The 23,394-nt window shown below is 43.5% G+C and overlaps 1 protein-coding gene across 3 annotated transcripts in view; it reads left to right on the top strand.

Annotated features, from left to right (window-relative positions):
• The first annotated feature begins 5,867 nt into the window (after positions 1–5,867).
• The window catches only part of COG7 (component of oligomeric golgi complex 7), an 82,340-nt gene continuing 64,813 nt past the window's right edge, over positions 5,868–23,394 (top strand). For 2 of the 3 annotated variants that reach the window (XR_006816696.1, XM_045993523.1), the window contains exons 1-4: positions 5,868–6,206; positions 11,591–11,751; positions 11,921–12,037; positions 14,256–14,424. Coding sequence is in view for 2 of the 3 variants with exons in the window: in XM_045993523.1 (XP_045849479.1) it covers positions 6,038–6,206; positions 11,591–11,751; positions 11,921–12,037; positions 14,256–14,424 (616 nt within the window). In the remaining variant the exon portion in view is untranslated. The remainder of the gene's footprint in view (positions 6,207–11,590; positions 11,752–11,920; positions 12,038–14,255; positions 14,425–23,394) is intronic. The other variant, XM_045993524.1, reaches the window with a different exon arrangement.

The following is a 23,394-nucleotide window of genomic DNA, read 5'->3' as shown; positions in this document are numbered from 1 at the left end:
GAGTAAAATTTTGCTAATGATACTAACCTAATGTTTGCTAAGGCTACAGAAAAGTTTGATTGTTTTGATAGAATCTGACCATCCCCTCTATCTCTGTCAAGATTATCATCAGCTGCAAGAAATGGGTAAGGCCAAAGAAACATTGGTTAAACAAAAGATATTTATGTCTCTGTATTGGCTGCTTGGGACAACTGCAACAACATACCGTGAGTAGGATGGCTTAAAAACAACAGACATTTGGCAGTTCTGGAGAAGTTTGAAATCAGGCCATTCTCACTCTGAAACCTGTCAAATAATTGTGATTTGCAATGATCTCTGGCAGTCTTTGGCTTGCAGCTGCGTAACTCCTATCTCTCCCTTTGTGGTCATGTGGTCTCCCTTTGCGTCTTCACGTGACCATCTTATATTGATCATATTGGATTAAGGGCCAATCCTACTTCAGTAGGACATCTTAACTATATTTGTAGTGATGCTATTGATAAGGTCACATTCTGAGGGACTAGGGATTAGGATTTCGTGCCTAACTTGAGACACGAGTCAACCATAATTCTCTCCAGTTCAAAAACCCTGGAGGTAATGGGATTAGGATTTGTATCAGTCCATGTGAGGTCTGGCACCCAGACGACTTCAATCTTGTTGCTCTACCATGAGTGACTTCTATTACTAAGAATATTTTATGGTTCAAGATAGGCGACTGACCAACAATAAAAGACAAATTACCAAACTCAGGAAAGAAGACACATCACTACTGATTCTACAGAAATTGGAAAGGATTATAAAGAAATACTATGAACAATTTTATGCCAACTTAGGTGAAATGGAGAAGTTTCTAGAAAGCTGTGAATTACCAACTGATTTAAGAAGAAATAGAACATCAGAATAGGTCTATAAGTTGAATTAATAAAATCTTCTCAAGAAGAAATATCCAGGCCCAGATGGTTCCACATTTAGTTCTGCCAAATATGTAAAGAAGAGGCTTCCCCAGTTCTCAAACTCTGAGGCTAGAGAAGGAAGGATCACATCCCAAATGATTCTAAGACCAGTATTACCGTTAAACCAAAATTAGAGAAAGATAACAAAAACAGTATTACAGACCAGTTTTCTCCCATGAACATTGACACAAAAGTCCTCAACAAAATAGTATCAAAGCATATCTGGTAACATTCTACATCATGACCAAGTAGAATTTATCCTAGGAATGCAAGGTTAGTTTACCATCCAAATGTTAATTACTATATAACATGAGTAGAATAAAAGGCAAAAACCACACAATTATTCTAATAGGTACAAAAAAGTATATGTATTTTAACCAACATTTTAGCAAACTAGAAATAGAAGGGAACTTGGTCATCTTGAGAAAGGGATTGGACTGAAAAGGACACTGAAGACCGGGAGCAAGGCAAAGATGTCAGCTCTTGCCATTTCTACTCAATATTGTGCTGAAGATTCTGAGCAGTGCAGTTAGTAGAAGGAAGAGAAAGGAGAATCTGTATTCACAGATGTTATGAACCTGTACATAGCCAAATTCCAGGGAATACATACAGAAATAAGTAGAACTGATAAATGTTCAAAGGGTACAAGACACATAAAAATCAATTGGATTCCTATAGCAGGAACATATGAAATTAATTACATTCATAATAGCATTAAAATGAATGCAATACTTTGGAATAAATTTAACAAAAGTAGTGCAAGATATTTACAATGTACAACAAAAAGTATTGCTGAGAGAAAGATGATTTAAGTTAAAGGTTCTCAACCAGGGGTGATTATTCGCACTGAGAGATTTTTGGCAATGTGCGGAGACATTTTTAGTTGCTTGGGGGAAGGGATGGTTTTGGGATCTAGTGGGTAGAGGCCAGAGATGCAGCCAAACATTGTACAAAACATAGGACAGCCTGAACAATAAAAAATTATGTGGCCATGAATGTGAATAACACCAAGGTTGAAAATTCTGATCTAAATACATGCAGAGGCATTTCACATTTATGGATTGGAAGACTCCATATTGTCAAGATGCCAATCCTCAAAATGATGTGTAAGTTCAATAAAATCCTTATTCCAGCAGCATTTTTGCGTAGAAATTGATAAGCAGGTTATAAGATGTATACGGACATGCAAGAGGTCTGGAGTAGCAAAACAATTTTTTATTTTTAAGATTTTATTTATTTTAGGGGCACCTGGGTGGCTTAGTCGGTTAAGCGTCTGTCTTCAGCTCAAGTCATGATCCTGGGGTTCTGTGATGGAGCCCCGAATCGGACTCCCTGCTCAGTGGGGAGGCTACTTCTTCCTCTCCCCCTGTCCCCTACTCAAGTTCTCTCTTTCTTTCAAATAAATAAATAGAATCTTTTAAAAAAGATTGTGTTTATTTCAGAGAGAGTGCATATGAGAGAGCAGGCCAGAGACGGCAGGAGAGGCAGAGGGAGAAACATATTCCCCCAGAAGTAGGGACCCCAACATAAGGCTGGATCCCAGGACCTTGGGATCATGACCTGAGCTGAAGGCAGATGCTTAGCCAACCGGGCCACCCTGCAAAATAATTTTTTAAAAGATTATACTTATTTATTTGACAGAAATCACAAGCAGGCAGAGAGTGGTGCCCCAATTTTTAAAAATAAAGTGGGGGGCGCCTGGTTGGCTCAGTGGGTTAAGCCTCTGCCTTCGGCTCGGGTCATGATCGCAGGGTCCTGGGATCGAGCCCCACATCGGGCTCTCTGCTCAGCAGGGAGCCTGCTTCCCCTCTCTCTCTGCCTGCTGCTCTGCCTGCTTGTGATCTCTTTCTCTATCAAATAAATAAAATCTTAAAAAAAATAAGGTGGGTGGACTGACGCTATCAGACTTCCAAACTTACTATAAACTACGGTAAACAAGACAATTTGGTATTGGTACTATAAGAATATAGAAAATGCAACAGAATTAAAAGTCCAGAAATTCTCATATCTATGTCACTTGATTTTTGACAAAGACATTAAGGCAATTCAGTGGAGAAGGAAAGTTTCTATATCATCTTGGGATAACTGTATATGTGTATGTAAAGAATTAGATGGGCGCTTGGCTGGCTCAGTAGAGCATGTGACACTCGATCTTGGGGTTGTAACTTTGAGCCCCTCCCTGGGTATAGAGGTTACTTTAATTCTTTAAAAAATAAACTTAGGCCTTTACCTCGCACCATACACAAAAACCTCAAAGTGGACCATGGACATAAATGAAGAGCTACTACTTTAAAACTTCTAGAAGAAAATTTAGAACTTCACGATTTCGTGTTAGGCAAAGATTTGCTAGATAACGAGACCAAAGGTAGGATCCATAAGAAAGAACAAGCGATAACGGAATTTATCAAAATTAAAAACTTGCACCTCAAAGATACCATTAAGAAAATGACAAGATACAGATTGGAAGAAAATAGTTGTGACCCATATTAAAAAGGGAATTCAGGGGGTGCCTGGGTGCCTCTGTGGGTTAAAGCCTCTGCCTTTGGCTCAGGTCATGATCCCAGGGTCCTGGGATCGATCCCCGAATCAGGCTCTCTGCTCAGCCTTTCTGCCTCCTCCTCTCTCTCTGCCCGCCTTTCTGCCTACTTGTGATTTCTGTCTGTCAAATAAAATCTTTTAAAAAAAAAGGAATTCAGAATATGTAAAGAACTTAACAGCTCAATATTATGAAGACAGCCCCATTTGAAAATGGGTGAAAGATCTGAATAGATGTTTCACAAAGAAGATGTAAGAATGGCTAATAACATGAAAAGATGTTCAAAATTGTTGGTTATTAGGGAAATGCAGACTAAAGCAACAGTGACTTACTATTATATACCGGAAATAGATGAGGGTACAGCGAAACTGGAGCCCTCACTTGTTACTGATGATAATGTAAAATGGTATCAGCTACTCTGGGTAAGTTTGACAGTTTCTTAAAAAGTTGAACAGAAATTTATCTTGTAACTTAGCAATTCCACTTCTAGGAATATATCCAAAAGTAATGAAAACTTGTCTACACAAAGGCATGTGGCCGAACATTCATAGCAGCATTATTCATAATGACTTTAAACTAGAAACAGCATAAATGCCCATCAGTTGGTGAATGGCTAAGTATGTCATATCCACACAATGGAATACTATTCAACAACATAACGGAACAAACCGATACATGGTGCAACACAAAGGGACCTCAAAAAACACGCTCAGCGAAAACAAGCCAGATGGAAATCTGAAATGTCCGCAAAAAGTAAATTTATAGAGATGGCAGATGAGTGGTTTCCTAGGGCATGGTGTGGAAGCAGAGATTAAGTGCAAATGAGGAGGAAGGAACTCTTCTGGCTGATGGAAATGTTCTTGTGGAGATAGACCAACTATAAATTTATTATTTTTTTAAAGATTTTATTTTTTTATTCGACAGAGAGAGATCACAAGTAGGCAGAGAGGCAGGCAGAGAGAGAGAGGAGGAAGCAGGCTCCCTGCCAAGGAGAGAGCCCAATGCGGGGCTCGATCCCAGGACTCTGGGATCATGACCTCAGCCGAAGGCAGAGGCTTTAACCCTCTGAGCCACCCAGGCGTCCCATCAACTATAAATTTATTAAAAATCATTGAATTGTATACTTACAATGGGTGAATTTTTAAAAAAGTATTTATTTGACAGAGAGAGAGATGACAAGTAGGCAGAGCAGCTGGCAAAGAGAGAGGGAAGCAGGTTCCCTACTGAGCAGAGAGCCGGATGTGGGACTTGATCCTAGTACCCTGAGACCATGACCTGAGCTGAAGGCAGAGGCTTAACCCACTGAGCCACCCAGGCATCCCACAATGGGTGAATTTTATATCCTGTAAATTATTAGTAAAGCTATTTTAAAAATGTTCATCAGGGAGGCCAGGGGATATATTGTAGAGACGCCTAAGGCTTCCAACGCTCCTACCAAGAACAGTATATACGAGCTTTCCTGATTTGCGGATTTGGGTTCTTAGATACACAAGAGTCTTCAAGAACTACCGTATGCGGGGCGCCTGGGTGGCTCAGTGGGTTAAGCCGCTGCCTGCGGCTCAGGTCATGATTTCGGGGTCCTGGGATCGAGTCCCGCATCCCCGCATCGGGCTCTCTGCTCAGCAGGGAGCCTGCTTCCCTCTCTCTCTCTCTGCCTGCCTCTCTGTCTACTTGTGATCTCTCTCTGTCAAATAAATAAATAAAAATCTTAAAAAAAAAAAAGAACTACCGTATGCATTGAGTCAGAGTATGCCTGGCGTGAGAAGGGTAAATGGCAAAACTATTCGCAATTATACACAAAGGACTTTTTAAAATTTTCGGTTCCCATGACACTATCACCGAGGAAGCCTTCTCTTTTCCGAGGCGTCATACGAGGCTAGAGAAAACAGGTGCAACCAGTACGTTCCAGTTGCAGCGTGGTACGTTTCGGGAAAGGACAGGAGGACAATGTGGCTATAGGGAGGGCTGAGGCCAGATCGCGTAGATTCATCTACTCTCTGTAGGAAAGCAGGAAAGCGTGGTAAAGAGTTCAAGCTCCAGTGGCCCACTTGCCGCAGTTCAAGGCCCCACAGTCCCACTTTCTGGCAACCTGACTCTGAACCAGTTGCTCAGCTGCCTCTTGATTCTTTATCTTTACTTTGGGGAGAATAACGGCCCTCGTCGGACAGTGAACCCTTCTTAAGTGCGCTAATGCACGTCAGGGCTTCAGAGTAAGCACATACTTTAAGCGCTCAACATGCACTTAAGTTAGCAAGAGAAGCAGCGAGCTGGGAGCCATTCTCCAGTCCCCGGCTCTCCAGAGCGCCCTGAACGCCGGCATCGCTATGGTAACGGCCACCTACTTCCGGAAGAAGTACGGCGCGCGGAGGGGGCCATTCGGGGCGCGCGGAGGGGGCCATTCGGAGCCCGCTGCTCCGCGAGTTCACCGAAGGGACGCGGAGGGACGAGTTTAGTGCGCGCTGTGGGGTCTGCCTGCCGCTCCCCCAGGCCAGCCCCGGTGCCCACAGCCTCGTTGCCGCCGGAGCCAGCTCTTCAGGCCTAGACGCCGGAGCTGAGAGCGGGTGCGGCCATGGACTTCTCTAAGTTCCTGGCGGAAGACTTCGACGTCAAGGAGTGGATCAACGCGGCCTTCAGGACGGGCTCCAAGGAGGCGGCGGCCGGGAAGGCAGACGGCCACGCGGCCACCCTGGTGATGAAGCTGCAGCTGTTCATCCAGGAGGTGAACCACGCCGTAGAGGGTGAGGCCGAGCTGCCGGGACCCGCGTGGGGCGGTGGGCGTGCGCGGGCCCCGCGGTGGGAAGGCGAGCCCGGCTCTCCCCTCCCCTCCCCTCCCCTCCCCTCCCTTCCCCTCCCCTCCCCTCCCCTCCCTTCCCTTCCCCTCCCCTCCCTTCCCTTCCCCTCTCTTCCCTTCCCCTCTCCTACCCTCCTCCCTTCCCCTCTCCTACCCTCCTCCCTTCCCCTCTCCTACCCTCCTGCAGACCTTTCGGGGGCAGCCGGGGGCGGGTCTCAGCTCGCTGCCGCCTGTCTAACGCTTGCCGAGGCTGGGGCTTGCCTTCTACCCCTGGCGGTGCCATCAGGTTTCCTTTAAGTCCCAAGAGTGAAGTTCAAGAATATTAACTAATCGTCACCTGGTCCTTAAATTTGCAAAAGCGTGTCAAAGCGGTGTGGGAACGACACAAATCCGGGAAACGTTGTTTTAGCGGACCTTCATGTCCTTGAAGATGGGCTGGCTTGAATAGAGACTTGAACCATCTTTCAAGGATAGTTAACTGAAAAATAATACACACCAGCAACCTTTTCATTAACTCCTCGACTCGATTTTTAGTCACCGTATGTTCCTTAGATGTATACTGCACGCCAGTCTCTCTGCTAGGCTCGGTGGGAAAGAGACAGGTCCCGCAGGGAAGTTTATGACCCAGTAAATAGAACTTTAGAGACGGGCCCACTGTTTAAGAAAAGGCTGATGTTGGGGGGAGGGGAGCTTGCTTTCACTGCAGGTTCTTTATTGTGCTTTTGCATCTAATACTCATTCTTGAGCATCTGCCGCACCTGTGCCCAGAAACGGGCCAGGGGCAAAAAGTTTACTTTTCAGGAGATTGCTGCCTTGTGGGGAAGATACTAAACAGTTAAATTACAATGAGGGATGGCTTTTCTGCAGGTAGGACCAGGAGCTATGAGAGCTGGAAGAAGTGTGCAGTCACCCCTCATGTGGGAGAATCACAAAGGGTTTTCCCTGTGTTAGGCCTTGAAGGAAGACTAATAGGGCAAAGAGGGGAGGACGTTAATAACAATGATAGCGATATTTGAGTCCTTGGTGTGTGTCAGTCACTCTTTTAAATGCTTTATATGTATTAACTAAATGGTTCTCAAACCAGGGGTGGTCATTCCGCCTCCTTCCAGCCCCACCATCCCCTGAGTTTCTGGGAGTTGTTGGGTTTGTTTTTTAGTCCTTGCAATGGGAAGGAATGTCACAATGAGGGACAGTTAGTGGAAATACCTAGCGATGCTTAGTGTCCTGCATGCTTTGGATAGTCCTACGCAATGAAGAACTGTCCTGGCCAAAATGCTAATGTTGCCCCTTTTCAGTCTAATTATCCAGTTTAAGCCTGGCAATAATCTTTGGAGGTGGGCACAGTTATGATTCCCACTTTATAGTTGTAGAGACTGTGGCTGAGTGAAGTCACGGACCCAGCATCATGTTTCTAGTTTGGATTTGAACCCAAGCATTGGTCGCAGAGTTCGGGCTCTTACCCGTTATACCTTGCTACCTCTGGTATGAAAGGGATAGAGAACAGCACATGCAGAGCCATGTGGGTATAAAAAGGCCTAGTTAGTCCACAGAAGAGTGAGAAATTCTAACAGAGCTGCATCAGTAACATCAACAAACATTAGTCATTAATATTATTATTATAGGATCACACTTTCCCTGGGGGAGGGAGGACTTCTGGAGATAAGACAAAAGAGTAGATTGGGGGCACCTGGGTGGCTCAGTGGGTTAAGCCGCTGCCTTTGGCTCAGGTCATGATCTCAGGGTCCTGGGATCGAGTCCCACATGGGGCTCTCTGCTCAGCAGGGAGCCTGCTTCCCTCTCTCTCTCTCTGCCTGCTTCTCTGCTACTTGTGATCTCTCTCTGTCAAATAAATAAATAAAATCTTAAAAAAAAAAGAGTAGATTGGGATGAAAGGCGTTTTTGCCCTTCATTTTATTTTACTTTATTCTTTACACACACATATGCACACACGTGTGCGCATGTGCGGGCGCCCAGGGAAGGGCGGGCAGAGGGAAAGAGGGAGAGAGAGAGAATCTGAAGCAGGCCCGATCCCATGACCCTGAGATCATGATCAGAGTGGAAATCAAGAGTGGGACACTTGGGACGCCTGGGTGACTCATTGGGTTAAGCTGCTGCCTTCAGCTCAGGTCATGATCACAGGGTTCTGGGATGGAGTCCTGCATCTGGCTCCCAGCTCCAAAGGGAGTCTGCTTCTCCCTCTGACCTTCCCCCTCATGCTCTCTCTCACTATCTCGCTCTCTCAAATAAGTAAATGAAATCTTAAAAAAAAAAAGAGTGGAACACTTAATTGACTCAGCCACCCAGGTGTCCCCTTTTGGTCATCTTAAGGAGTTAGGAATTTGAATTCGGCCCCTAGGCAGTGGGAAGCCTTCAGAGGTTTAGAGCTTAATTTTTTTTTTTAAGATTTTGTTTATTTATTTGACAGAGAGAGAGATCACAAGTAGGCGGAGAGGCAAGCAGAGAGAGAGGTGGAAGCAGGCCCCACTAAGCAGAGAGCCCAATGTGGGGCTCGATCACAGGACCCTGGGATCATGACCTGAGCTGAAGGCAGCAGCTTAACCCTCTGAGCCACCCAGGTGCCCCTAAAGCTTTATTTTTATGGAAGGTGAGACAAGGGCTCAAGTCTGCAGTGAAGAGAGGTTATTGCAGAGGCTCAAGGAGGGGATGTTGAGGGCTCCAAATTGGAGGATTGATTTGTTCATTCATTTAGTCAACGAACATTTATTGGGCACAAACTGTTTTCCAGGTTCCAGAGATACAGTGTCGAACAAGACCCCGTCCCGTCCTAGGTTGGATCAGTTAACAGGTCAAGTGAGGGGTGGGGGGAAAAACCACAAAAATCAAACAGGGACCAGATCATGCAGGGATTTAGTATCACATTAAAGAGTTTGGATTTGATATAAAATGAGTGTGAAGGAAAGGTACCAGAGGATTTTTAAGCAGGGGAGAGACCTGGATGGATTTTTGTCTCCATTTGAAAAGCAGCTGTCCAGAAGAGTGGACTGTCATATAGTGGCTTTAAGTGGGGTTATGGCAGTGGGCATGGTGAGAAATGGTAGATTTAAGATATTTTTAGGACGAAGAATGGGAAGAACTTGCTGATGGATTGGAAGGAGGGATGAGATGGGGAGAGCATCGAGAATAATAGCAGGTTCTTGAACTGAATGACTGTGGGTGGAGGTCCCACGCATACAACAACTGTGAGAGAATTTGTAATGAGCATCCATATGCCCACTACCTAGATTCTGCAATGAACAACGTACTGTTGCTGCTCTATCACAGATCTGTCTATCTGTCCCTCTCTCCATTCATCCATCTTTTTTTTTTTTAAGATTTTATTTATTTATTTGACAGAGAGAGATCACAAGTAGGCTGAGAGGCAGGCAGAGAGAGAGGGGGAAGCAGGCTCCCTGCTGAGCAGAGAGCCTGATGTGGGGCTTGATCCCAGGACCCTGGGATCATGACCTGAGCCAAAGGCAGAGACTTAACCCACTGAGCCACCCAGGTGCCCCCATCCATCTTATTTTTTTATGTATTTCAAAATGAGTTGCAGACATCAGTATACTTTATCCCTGTACATTTCAGTTGGTCCTCTAAACAATAGAATTCAGTACTATTTATAGCTCTTTATTTTTTAACTAAATAAAATTTACATAAGGTGAAAGGCACAGATCTTTTCTGATGAGTATAATGAGTTTTGACAAATGTATCCAGCTGGGATAACCCAAATCTCTATCAAGAAGAATACTGCAATCAGCCAAGAAAGTGCCTCCATTCCCCTTCACAGTGAAATCTGGCCCTTATCCTCCCAGAGGCAACCACTGCAAGTGATAGTTTTAAAATGGAAGAAAGAGGGGTGGCTTAGTGGTTAAGCATCTGCCTTTGGCTCAGGTCATGATCCCAGGGTCCTGGGATTGAGCCCCACATCAGGCTCCCTGCTCGGCAGGAAGCCTGGTTCTCCCTCTCCTATTCTCCCTGCTTCTGTTCCCCTCTCTCACTGTGTCTCTTCCTGTCAAATAAAATCTTAAAAAAAAAAAATAAAATGGAAGAAAGAGTGGACTAAGTTTGCGGGGGCGGAGGGTTATGGAGAAGGAAAAAGAGGGATCAGCAGGGGCTGAAGAGTGACTGAGGTTTAGCAGGCAGAAGGTTGGGGCTATAAAAATGTTGTTAAAAGTCAGCATTGTTCGAAGTCAGTCTCTGTGTGAAAGAAATCCTTGTTCTGTCTTTGTTTTATTAGTCTTAGAACTTTACCTGGGGTCAGTGCTGGAAACAGATTGTTATTCTATGGCGCAGCTGGACGAACAGGTTCCTGAAGTACTTTTTCAAGATGTTTGGGTTCCAGGGGCACCTGGGTGGCTCAGTGTGTTAAAGCCTCTGCCTTCAGCTCAGGTCATGATCTCAGGGTCCTGGGATCGAGCCCCGCATCGGGCTCTCTGCTCAGCAGGGAGCCTGCTTCCCTTCCTCTCTCTCTGCCTGCCTCTCTGCCTACTTGTGATCTCTGTCTGTCAAATAAATAAATAAAATCTTAAAAAAAAAAAAAGATGTTCAGATTCCATTCACCGCACTGGTAGAGAGAAGACAGTGGACTTATTGATTCCCCCGTGAATTGCCCTTTAAAGGGTCAGAGGGGTATGCCAGTAGCTCTCCCAATTCCACGTAGCACATCATAGGGTCCAGAGATGTGCACGTTGTAGTCTGTGTTTGGGACGTTTGTTTAAAACATGCAGCTTTCTTAATGTCTCCCGGTCTCCTACTGGACTTGCTAAATGAGGAACGCTGGCAGGTGCCTAGAGACCTGCATTTAACTGTGCCCCTGTTGGCGCTGGTCGTCTGTGGACTCTGTTTCAAAAAGACCATGGAATGCAGACATTGGGGCCAGACACATACAAGGTTTGGTTTCAACTTGGTGAAATCTGAGGGCAGTTACTCAACCTCTCTGAGCCTTGTAAGAGGTGGCTGCTGATGATTCCTGTGGACATTCAGTGCTAGAATGTTTGTAGGTCACCTGCTACATAGTTGGCATTTACCCAGTGTCAGATTCTTTCATCTCCTCTCCTCACGAAGGTACTTTCAATTTAACTCAGTGGTGGAGAAGCGTTGATGGTGGGTCAGGTTGATGGTTCCTTCCTTGTCAAATCACATGGCCACATCTGGCAGACTGGGAGGACATGGTCCTGGCAGAGCCCACCTCCCAGCCTACCTCCTCTCCCCTCCCCGTCTTGGACAGAAAACTGTGGTTGGGGGTACTTTGGGGAAAATTCCCTTCTTGTCTCACGATCTGTTCATTTTGTCCACTGGTGACCGGTCCGATTTTCACCTTTTGTTCCTGGGTTCTTGCTACAGAAACAAGTCACCAGGCTCTTCAGAACATGCCCAAAGTGCTCCGCGATGTCGAAGCCCTGAAACAGGAAGCATCTTTTCTGAAAGAACAAATGATTCTTGTCAAGGAGGACATTAAAAAATTTGAACAGGATACATCTCAGTCGATGCAGGTATTTCGGCTCCTGTCCCTCATACTGATTCTTGTTTGCGGGGAGACCTTCACAGAAGCTCCCTCGAGACAGGTGCGTGCCGTGACGCCTGTGTTTCCAGTCACCGGCGGAGGCCAGAGATAAAGGAACTGCCACTTCCTTAGTTTTTGCCCTCTCGTCTCTCTTCTAGGTATTGGTAGAAATCGACCAGGTGAAGTCCAGAATGCAGCTCGCGGCCGAGTCCCTTCAGGAAGCGGACAAGTGGAGCACACTGAGTGCTGACATCGAGGAGACCTTCAAGACTCAGGTAGGTCTTTAGTTGAAGGCATGTCCACAGGCCGGGTAGGCAGGCACTTGAGGTTTGGAGACACAAACGAGAAAGTCATTTCCCTGAACCCGCAAGGGATCGGAAAAAGCAGCTCGTGGAAATGCACAGGCAAAGAGTGGGAAGACCTGCAGTTGCTCTGGGTCTTTCCACCTTCTGGAGTTCGTGTCTCCCGCCTGACTGAAGACCTTCTCAGTCACAGAGAGTTCAGGAGAAACCTGCATGGAAAAGGCAGAGAAAATGGATGAAATGAGAGTGTGGAACACAGGTCGGGGGGCCTTTCACATCCTGGGACCTCTCTGCGGTTGTCTGTTCTTTGGGTCCCTCTGCCACCACTCTGGTCATGCTTCCTGTTGTCCTTCTGCTAAACCATTGCAGCAGTCGGCATCCCTGCTGGCTCCTGGCCTCTCGCGGGAAACTCATTCGCTCCCTTCCCTGTGCCCGCTGGCACCTGAACCGTACTCCTTAAATTGTATCCTGATCTTACTGTCCCAATATGCTGTGAACTCAGGGGCTGCCGTGTGAGCTTCTTTGTGTCTCAGACATCTAATACGGTGTCTGACATGGTGTGGACACCTGTGGAGTGATGAAACACAATTACTATACCTTGTATTCTAAAAAACAGCATTTATTTTTCTAATTTTAAACATAATTTATGTGTGTCTTAGAAGATTTGGAAAATTCCAGAAAGTACAAGGCAGAAAACAAAATGATCCTATTCCTGTGCACACTAATAGGTTTTTTTAATGTGTACTGGGTATTTTTTCTATGTATTTATCCATATTTGTGCTTATGTATTTTGTATATATTATGTATTACTGGTATACAGACATTACATATATTCTAGTGTCTATTTTTTATCTAAACAAGATCTTACTTACTTATAAAGTCTTATTTCCCTCTGTAATTAATACTTCTCAAAAACACGATTTTTAATGTGTGCACATATTCCACATGTCATTATGAGTGATTCGTCCTTTAGGATTTAGGTTGCTTCAAGACTTTTGTTACTACAACAGTAGAATCACATTAATTAATTAGAATTCATGAATATCTCTGTGTCCCTCTGATTGTTCTTTGTTTCTTTTTGTAAAGATTTTATATCTACACCCAGTGTGGGGCTTGAACTTACCACCCAGAGATCATGGTATACCAACTGAGCCAGCTGGGCACCCCCTCCCAATTGTTTCTTTAGGACAAATTTCTAGAAAAGGAAACACGAGGTCAAAAGATGTGAGGGGTGCTTGGGTGGCTCAGTCAGTTAAGCATCTGCCTTCGTGAAGCTCAGGTTATGATCTCAGGGTCCTGGGATTTTCCGCATTGGGCTCTGCGCTTGGTGAGTCGTCTAATTCTCCCTCTCCCTCTACACCACCGCCTCAGTCTCCTGCTCGTGCATGGCACACTCTCGCTCTCAAATACATGAATAAAATCTTTAATAAAAAAAATGGTGTGAATTATTTTCCTTTTTTTAAAAGATTTTATTTTTTTATTTGATAGAGACACAGCGAGAAAGGGAACACAAGTGCAGGGAGTGGGAGAGGGAGAAGCAGGCTTCCCACTGAGCAGGGAGCCCAATGTGGGGCTCCATCCCAGGACCCTGGGATCATAACCTGAGCCAAAGGCAGACGCTTAACGACTGAGCCACGAGGCGCCCGAATAATTTTCAATTATTGATGCAAATTGCTAAATTACCTTCGAGAAAGACAGTATAAATTTATGGGACCAGACTCTTTTCTTCTTCACACCCTCACCAACAATAGCTATCATAATTTTGTCTAGGGTTTTCCGTTTTGTTAGGAGGAAAACTCTTGTTTTAATTTCCATTGATTTGACTGCTAATAATATTGAACATAATACATTTATGGGCCATTTTCTTATTACATGAACTGTCTTCCTGTATTTTGTCTGTTCTTACCGAAGTATCTAGGGTCTTTCATTTCTTTCTTTCTTTTTTTTTTTAAAGATGTTATTTATTTGAGAGAGAGACAGAGAGCGAGTGCACAAACAGGGGAGAGGGGCAGAGGGAGGGGGAGAAGCAGACTCCCTGCTGAGCAGGGACCCCTGACACAGAACTCAATCCCAGGACCCTGAGATCATGACCTGAGCCAAAAGCAGATGCTTAGCTAACTGAGCCACCCAGGCGCTCCTGAAGGACCTGGGATCTTTTAAAATAAATATCTTCTGTTCTGGCCTTTCATAGGACATAGCTGTGATTTCTGCCAAGCTGACCGGTATGCAGAACAGCTTAATGATGCTTGTTGATACGCCAGACTACTCAGAAAAATGTGTGCACCTAGAGGCGCTGAAGAACAGGCTGGAGGCCTTGGCCTCGCCGCAGATTGTCGCGGCCTTCTCCTCCCCGTCTATAGGTAAGTGCGGGCCTCTCTCCTCGTTGCTCACCTCCCCACAGGGGTAAGGCTTTCCAAGTCTTCCACCTTTTGAGTGTCTTACTTTGGATTAATTTACGTAATTTCGAATTAAGTTGTAACCTAATGGGGGTTACCTTTTTCCAAGAGTTCATATGAATAGTTTTAAGCATACAGAAATGTCGAGATGAGCACACAACAAACACCATCTAGATCCTAGTTGGGCGTTTCAGCCCCTTTGCTTTGTTACACACCTACCCACCCATCCGGGTTCTGTTGGGGATGCATTGCAAAGTGACTTGCAGATATCCACATACTTCACTCTTAACTGCTTCAGCATTCATATCAATAACTAGAGTTCGGTATCGATTTAAGATTCTCTTTTTGGAGGGTAAAATTTACTTTTAAAGAAATGCACACATCTTAAGTGTACCGTTTGACCCTTGTCAAATACGGTTTTTATTTCCTCTGATCTACTAATGTGGGAAATCATATTGATAGCATTTGTAATATCCTATTATTCTTGCAACTCAAGATCAAGCCCCACATGTTTATGGGATGTCGGTGTGGGTGCGCACGCGCATGTGTGAGTGCATGTTAAAGTCCTACTGGATATTTGATGACGCTTTATTTAGAACTTTTTCATAGAGAGCTCATTAGTAAATATCTGTGTCAGGGTTTAGTATCATGGTTGTGTTGGTGTCATAGAAACGGCTGGGAAGCTTTCATTTTTTTTTTTTTTTTAAAGATTTTATTTATTTATTTGGCAGAGAGAAATCACAAGAGAGGCAGGCAGAGAGAGAGGAAGGGAAGCAGGCTCTCTGCTGAGCAGAGAGCCCGATGTGGGACTCGATCCCAGGATCCTGAGATCATGACCTGAGCTGAAGGCAGCGGCTTAACCCACTGAGCCACCTAGGCGCCCCATCATTTTTTTTTTTTTTTTAAAGATTTTATTTATTTATTTGACAGAGATCACAAGTAAGCAGAGAGGCAGGCAGAGAAAGAGGAGGAAGCAGGCTCCCTGCGGAGCAGAGAGCCCGATGTGGGGCTCGATCCCAGGACCCTGGAATCATGACCTGAGCCGAAGGCAGAGGCTTAATCCTCCGAGCCACCCAGGCACCCATTTTTTTTTTTTTTAAAGATTTTATTTATTTATTTGACAGAGAGAGATCACAAGTAGGCAGAGAGGCAGGCAGAGAGAGTGAGAGGGAAGCAGGCTCCCTGCCGAGCAGAGAGCCCGATGTGGGACTCGATCCCAGGACCCTGAGATCATGACCTGAGCTGAAGGCAGCGGCTTAAACCACTGAGCCACCCAGGCGCCCCATTTTTTTTTTTTTTTAAAGATTTTATTTATTTGACAGACAGAGATCACAAGTAGGCAGAGAGAGAGAGGAGGAAGCAGGCTCCCCACCAAGCAGAGAGCCCGATGCGGGGCTCTATCCCAGGACCCTGAGATCATGACCTGAGCTGAAGGCAGAGGCTTTAACCCACTGAACCACCTAAGCGCCCCTCATTTTTCCTTATTACTCTGTTATGGTTTTTTTTTTTAAGATTTTATTTCTTCGTTTGAGAGAGGGAGAGACAGAGAACAAGGGAGTGGGGAGAGGAAGAGGGAGAAGCAGACTCCCCCTTGAGCAGGCAGCCTGGCTCGGGGCTTGATCCCAGGACCCTGGGATCATGACCTGAACCAAAGGCTGACGTGTACCTGACTGAGCCAACCAGGTACTCCAAAATAGCATTTCTGCTCTTTTTCTGTTTAATTTTTACTTTTGTGAGATGATTATTTACTTTCTATTTTTTCCCCTTAGCTCTGCCAGTGTCATTTTATATCTCGTTGTGATACCTTAGGTCCCCCACCCCCCTTTTTTAAAGATTTTCTTGTTTTAAGTAATCTCTACACCTGATGTGGTGCTCAAACTCACAACCCCAGGATCAAGAGTTGCACCTCTGTTGACTGAGCCAGCCAGGTACTGAACCTTAGATCCTGTTAGGGAAAGCACTTTCCTTAAAAGTGTGAAGCGGTTGTATCCTCAAATTTCTTCTCTTTCCAAGGCTAACTTTTTCGTGTTTTTTTTTAAGATAATTTATTTATTTATTTGACAGAGATGACAAGTAGGCAGAGAGGCAGGCATAGAGAGAGAGAGGGGGAAGCAGGCTCCCTGCTGAGCAGAGAGGCCCCATGCAGGGCTCTATCCTAGGACCCTGGGATCATGACCTGAGTCTAAGGCAGAGGCTTTAACTCACTGAGCCACCCAGGCGCCCCCTCTAGGCTACCTTTTTGAAGTGCTCTCTGTTTTATTTATTTATTTATTTATTTATTTTAATTTTTAAATTAACATAAAATGTATTATTAGCCCCAGGGGTACAGGGAAGTGCTCGCTGTTTTAAAAAGAGGTTGGGTTTTTTTTTAATTATGGTAAAATACACGTAGCATAAAATTTACCGTTTTAACCATTTCTAAGTGTACAAGTTAATGGCATGAAGTATATTTACATTGTTGTGCAAACATAACCACCAGCCACCTCCAGAACTCCTCATCTTCCTCAGTTGAACTCTGTGCTATTGAATACTAACTCCTTCCTCTCTCACCCCCAGCCCCTGGCACCTGCCATCCTCTTTCTGTCTCTATAGATTTGACTACTTTAGGTACCTTATAGAAGTAGAATCACACGGCATTTGTCATTGTGTGATTGGTTGATTTCACTTAGCATGTATCATCAAGGTTTTTCTGTGTTGTAGCCTGTGTAAGCATTTCTCTCCTTAAAAAAAAAAATTTCCCTCCTTCTTAGGTCTTAATATTATTCCATTGTATGTATATGTCACCTTTCGTTTATTTATCTGTCCACGAACAATTGAGTTACTTTCGCCTTTTGACTGTTGTGAATAGTATTGCTGTGCACACAAGTGTACAAATACCTGGTTGAGTCTCAGCTTTCGGTTCTTTTGGGTATATGCCCAGAAGTGGAATTCCTGGATCATACAAGAATTCTACTTTTAATTTTTCAAGGAATCTTGTTTTCCATAGGAGTTCATCTTTTTACATTCCCACCAGTAATGTACATGTGTTCCAGCTTCCCCACATCTTCCCCAGCACATGTCGTTTTCTGCTTTTTGATAGTAGTCCTCCTAATAGGTGTGTATTAATATCGCATTGTGATTTTGACCTGCATTTCCCTAATGACTAATGATACTGGATTTGGCCATATCCTTATTGGCCATTTGTGTATCTTTGTAGAAATGTCTATTCAAGTCTTTTGTCCTTTTATTTTTTTTTTAATTTTATTTATTTATCTGTCAGAGAGAGAGACCGTACAAGCAGGGGGAGCAGGAGGCAGAGGGAGAAGCAGGCTCCCCACAGAGCAGGGAGCCCAGTGGGAGACTTGATTCCAGCATTCTGGGCTCATGACCTGAGCCAAAGGCAGACACTTAACCAACTGAGCCACCCAGATGTCCCAGGTCCTTTGCCCATTTTAAAATCAGGTTATTTATTTTTTATTGTTCAGTTGTAGGAGTTTATTATATATTCTGGATATTAATCTCTGATCAGATATATGATTTGTAAACTCTCATTCTGTGGGTTGTCCTTCCATTCTATTTATAGTGTCTTTTGATATACTATTCTTAAATTTTTATGTAGTCTAATATATCTGTTTTTAATTTTGTTGCCTACGTTGGTGTCACAAGTGAGAAATTTTCGCCAAATCCAATGTAATGAAACTTCCCATCTTCTAAGAGTTGATAGTTTTAGTTCTTAAGTGTAGCTCTTTGATCCATTTTAAGTTAATTTTTGTATATGGTGTAAGGTAAGGGTCCAACTTCTTTCTTTTTCATGTGGATATCCTGTTTTCTGAGCATCATTTGTTGTCCTTTCCCCACTGAATGGCCTTGACACCCTTGTTGAAAGACATTTGACTGTATATGTGAAGGTTTATTTCTGAGCACTCTGTTCTCTTCCATTGGTCATGTCCATCCTTATGCCAGTACCACACCGTTACCTCCACTGGTCCATACATATTGTTTTGATTATTGTAGCTTTGTTGTAAGTTTTGAAGTCATGAAGTGTGAGACCACCAATGTTACCCTTCTTTTTCAAGAATGTTTTGTCTATTTGGGGTCCCTTGAAGTTCCATATGAATTCTAGAATGGGTTTTTCTGTTTCTCCAAAAGACACCATTGGAATTTCAATAGGGATTGCATTGAATCTGTAGATGGTTTTGGATAGTATTACCATCTTAACAGTAAAGTCTTCTAATCCGTGAACATGGGATGTTTTTTAATTTGTGTTGTCTTTAATTTCTTTCAGCAGTGTTTTGTCATTTTCAGAGTATAAGGCTTTCATCTCCTTGTTACATTTTTTCCCAAGTGTTTTATTATTTTTTTAATGTTACTGTAAATGAATTTTTCTCCTCTTCAGATCATTCATTGTCAATATGTAGAAGAACAACTGATTTTTTTAAAAAGATTTTATTTATTTTTTTCATTGAGAGAGAGAGACAAGACAGAGAAAACACAAGCAGGGGGGAAAGGAAGAAGCAGATTCTCCACTGAGCTGAGAGCCCAATGTGGGGTTCGATCCAGAACTCGGAGATGATGACCTGAGCCAAAGGCAGATACCCAAACATCTGAGCCACCCAGGCGCCCCAACACAACTGATTTTTGTGTGTTGATTTTGTATCCTGCAACTTTGGCAAATTCACTTACTAATTCTAACAGATTTTTTTGTGGGATATTTAGGGTTTTCTGATTATAAGATCATATCATCTGCAAACAAAGATAATTTTACTTTTTCCTCTTCTCTTTGAATGGTGTTCTCTTTCATGCCTCATTGCTCTGGCTAAGACTTCCAGCACTAAGGTGAATAAAGGTGGCAAAAGCAGACATTCTTGTCTTGTTCCTGATCTCAGAGGAGAAATTTGAAATAGTCTTTCATCATTGAGTATTATATCAGCTGGGGGCTTTTCATACAGGGCCCTTATTATGTTGACATAGTTTGCTTCTCTCCCTGGTTTGTTGAGTTATGTCATGAAAAATGTTGAATTTTAACAAATTCTTTTCTTCACCATTTGAGATGATCATGTGGATTTTTTTCCCATCATTCTGTTAATAATAGTATATTACATTGCTTGATTTTTGTATATTGAACCATCCTTGCATCTCAGGAATGAATTCTACTTGACTATAGAGTATTATCCTTTAATATGCTGCTGATTTTGGTTTGCTAGTATTTCATCAAGGATTTTTGCATCACTATTCAGGGATGTGACATCTGGGTGGCTCGTTTTGTCTGACTCTTGATTTCTGCTTAGGTCATGGTCTCAGGGTCATGAGATCGAGCCCTGTGTTGGGATCTGTGCTGGCTGTGGAGTTTGCTTGAGCACTGTACCTCTGCTTGAGTGCACATGTCCTCTCTCTCTCTCAAAAAAAAAAAAAAAATCTTCAGGGATATTGGTCTGTCGGTTTCTTTTCTTGTATTGTCTTTGTCTGGCTTTGGATTGGGTGAATGTTGGCCTCATAGAAATGAGTTAAAGTGTTTCATCCTGTTCAGTTTTTTGGAAGACTTTGGGAAGTATCAGTATAAATTTTTCTTTAGATGTCTAATATATTCACCAGTGAAACTATATGGTGTGCTTTTCTTTGTTAAAAGTTTTTTGATTGTTGATTCAATCTCCTTACTAGTTTTCAATCCATTTAGAGTTCTTATTTCTTCATGGTTCAGTCTTGGTAGATTGTGTGTGTCTAAGAATTTGTTCATTTCATCTAGTTTATCCAATTTGTTGGGATTTATTTATTAATTTATTATTAATTGATATACTTTTAAAAAAGATTTTATTTATTTATTTGAGAGAGTGAGCACGAGCTTTGGGAGCTTCTCTTCAAAGAGAAGCGGACACCTTGCTGTGCACAAAGACCGACATGGGGCTCGCTCCCAGAACCTGAGCTGAAGTTACTTGCTTAACCGGCTGAACAACCCAGGCACCGTTTTTTTTTTTTTTTTTAAGTAGGCTCTATGCCCAACAAAGGACTTGAACTCACAGCCCTGAGATCAAGGCCTGAGATCAGGAGTTGGACACTCTACCAACTGAGCCATCCAGACACCCCCCATAGTACTTTCTTATAATCCTTTTTATTTCTGTAAGATCAGTAGTAGTGTCCTTTTTTTCATTTCTGACTTTATTTGAAATGTCTTCTTTCTTTTTCATAGTAAATCTAATTAAAAGTTTGTCAATTTTGTTCATCTTTTCAAACAACCACCTCTTGGTTTTGTTGATTTTCTTTTTGTTTTGCTCTATTATATTGATCTCTGCTCTGATCTTTATTATTTCTTCCCTTCTGCTACCTTTAGGTTTCGTTTGTTCTTTTTTTTTTTTTTTTTCTTTTCTTTTCTAGGTCTTTAGGATGTAGAGTTTAGGCAGTTGGCTTGAGATACTTCTTTTTTTTCTTTTTTTAAACATAAGCATTTAATAATGCTTAAATTAGCTATAAATTAGTTCTTAGTGCTGCTTTTGTGGCCTCCCACATATTTTGGTATATTGTGTTTTTATTTTCATTTGTCTCATGATAATTCTTAATTTCCCTTATGGTATCTTCTTTGACCCATTGGTTGTTTAAGACTGTTGTTTAGTTTCTACATATTTGTGAATTTTCTCACTGTTTTTTCTTCTTTTGATTTCTAGTTTTATTTCATAATGATTGGAAAGGATATATGATTTCCGTCTTCGTTACACTTGTTTTCTTTTTAAAAATTTTATTTATTTATTTGTCAGAGAGAGCACAAGCAGGCAGAGTGACAGGCAAAGGCAGAGAGAGAAGCAGGCTCCCTGCTGAGCAAGAAGCCCGATGTGGGACTCCATCCCAGGCCCCTGGGATCATGACCTGAGTGAAAGGCAGCCACTTAACCAACTGAGTTACCCAGGTATCCCTACACTTGTTTTCTGGCCTCAGTTGTGAGCTGTCCTGGAGAATGTTTCACGGGCACTTGAGAAAAATATGTATTCTGCTGTTGCTGGGTGGAGTGTTCTATGTGTGTGTGTGTGTGTGTGTGTGTGTTAGGTCTAATTGGTTTATGGTGGTGGTCAAGTCCTTGACTTCCTTATTATCCTCCCTTTGCTTGTTCTTGAAGTACTCTCATGATGTACCTTCTGCACACTCTGTTCCTTTTCTTTTCTCCCCTCCCTGTGCTACTTCTGCATAGGTCCTATTGTGGGTTTTTTTTTTTTGTTTGTTTTTTGTTTTGGTTTGTTTTATTTCTGCTTAGTCATACTTCTGCGTGGCTGCTTTTTTCTGGGCTTGCTCTTTACTGGAAAATCACGTGCAATCTCCTTAGAAGCCCATCCTTGTTTACCTGGGCTTTGTTGAGAGCTATCGCCTTGCCCTTGAATTAAAAGCTACATTCTGTGTTGTGCTCTTCAGCTGCCTAAAGAGAATGGATTCAGTACCCATCTCCAGTCTTTCCATTCCATCACTTACCCACTTGTCAGTCATCTGTTTGGAGTGTTCTCTGCCTCTTTAGGATCCTAGGACTGGAGCTGGTTTGTGGAAAGTCACCATCTGGTAGCTTTGTCCCTCCCATTTTCTCATGAATTTTTGCGGCTAGAGACCCACAGAGCTCTCGGATATGGTTGGGGTGCACCTCTGGCTGGGTGGGGTTGGAGAAGAAGTTAGGAGTGGAGGTGGGGAGGTGGTGGCTCCATGAATTTGAATGCTTTTCCTTTCATTCTGAAGGGGTTTGCTACTGGAATCAGATTCGGATGATGCCCTCTGGGTCAGGATTATGGGTCTTGGTAGTGAGGGCAAGCTATATTTGACTACCTTTGTTCAGATTTAAATCAGGCCCGATTCCAGACCCACTCTCTGCAGGCAGGCTGGCTCTTTTTTAGCCTCTTCTGGGCTAATGCAGAAGTGAGCCTTCTCCACTGGCCTGGACCAGACCCCCTCTTTGCTCCCTGTCTCCACCTTGTCCTGCCGTGCTTAGCTGCTCCCGGCGGCATTCCCAGTGCTCCTGGAATCCCCACTCACCGAGGGCCAACGTGGCCGAATATCTGATTACTTTCTCCGAAGTTCTGCAGTACAGATATTTCCCCGGCTTCAGCACAGATGAGATGGTTGTATTTTTCTTGTGGTGGTGAATTTTCGTGAGCATCAGGAAGTTTCCCCACCGCCCTCCCTCCCCCGCCCCCCCCAGTAATGTGTTCTCTCATCAGACGTCTTTCCTGGAAGGCCAAGTTGCTTTTTTATCTAATGGTTTTTATTTTTATTTTTTAAAAGATTATTTATTTATTTCTTTGAGAGAGAAAAGTTTTGCGTTGGCAAAAGCAGGAGGAGCAGCAGAGAAAGATGGAGAAGCAAGCTCCCCACTGAGCAAGAGCCCGATGGAGGGCTTGATCCTAGGACCTGGAGATCATGACCTGAGCTGAAGGCAGACATTTAACCGACTGAGCCACCCAGGCGTCCCTATCTGGGTTTTGTTGTTTTTTTTTTAAGATTTTATTTATTTATTTGACAGAGATCACAAGTAGGCAGAGAGGTAGGCAGAGAGAGAAGGGGAAGCAGGCTCCCTGCTGAGCAGAGAGCCCGATGCGGGGCTCAATCCCAGGGCCCCAGGATCATGACGAGCTGAAGGCAGAGGCTTAAACCTACTGAGCCACTCAGGCGCCCCATCCCTGTCTGTTTTTAAAGGGAAATCTCTGAAGTGCCTGGGTGGCTCAGTTGGCTAAGTGTCCACTCTTGATCTCAGGGTCTAGAGTTTTGTTGACCTACTTAAAAAAGGCAGGAGGGGAATCACTTCTAAGTTAGTACCTCCCCAACACCTTACCACTTCCCATCTCTGCTCAGAGTGACAGTCTTTAACCTTATATGCCTATCTCAGTTTACACAACCAACCAGTAATTGAGTTATGTTGAAGCAGATTTTTTTAAAAAATTTTATTTATTTGACAGTGAGAGACACAGTGAGAGAGGGAGCACAAACAGAGGG

This window comes from Meles meles, chromosome 21 (assembly GCF_922984935.1).
Source record: "Meles meles chromosome 21, mMelMel3.1 paternal haplotype, whole genome shotgun sequence".
Lineage (NCBI taxonomy): Eukaryota > Metazoa > Chordata > Mammalia > Carnivora > Mustelidae > Meles > Meles meles.
This window is presented reverse-complemented; position numbering and strand designations above follow the sequence as displayed.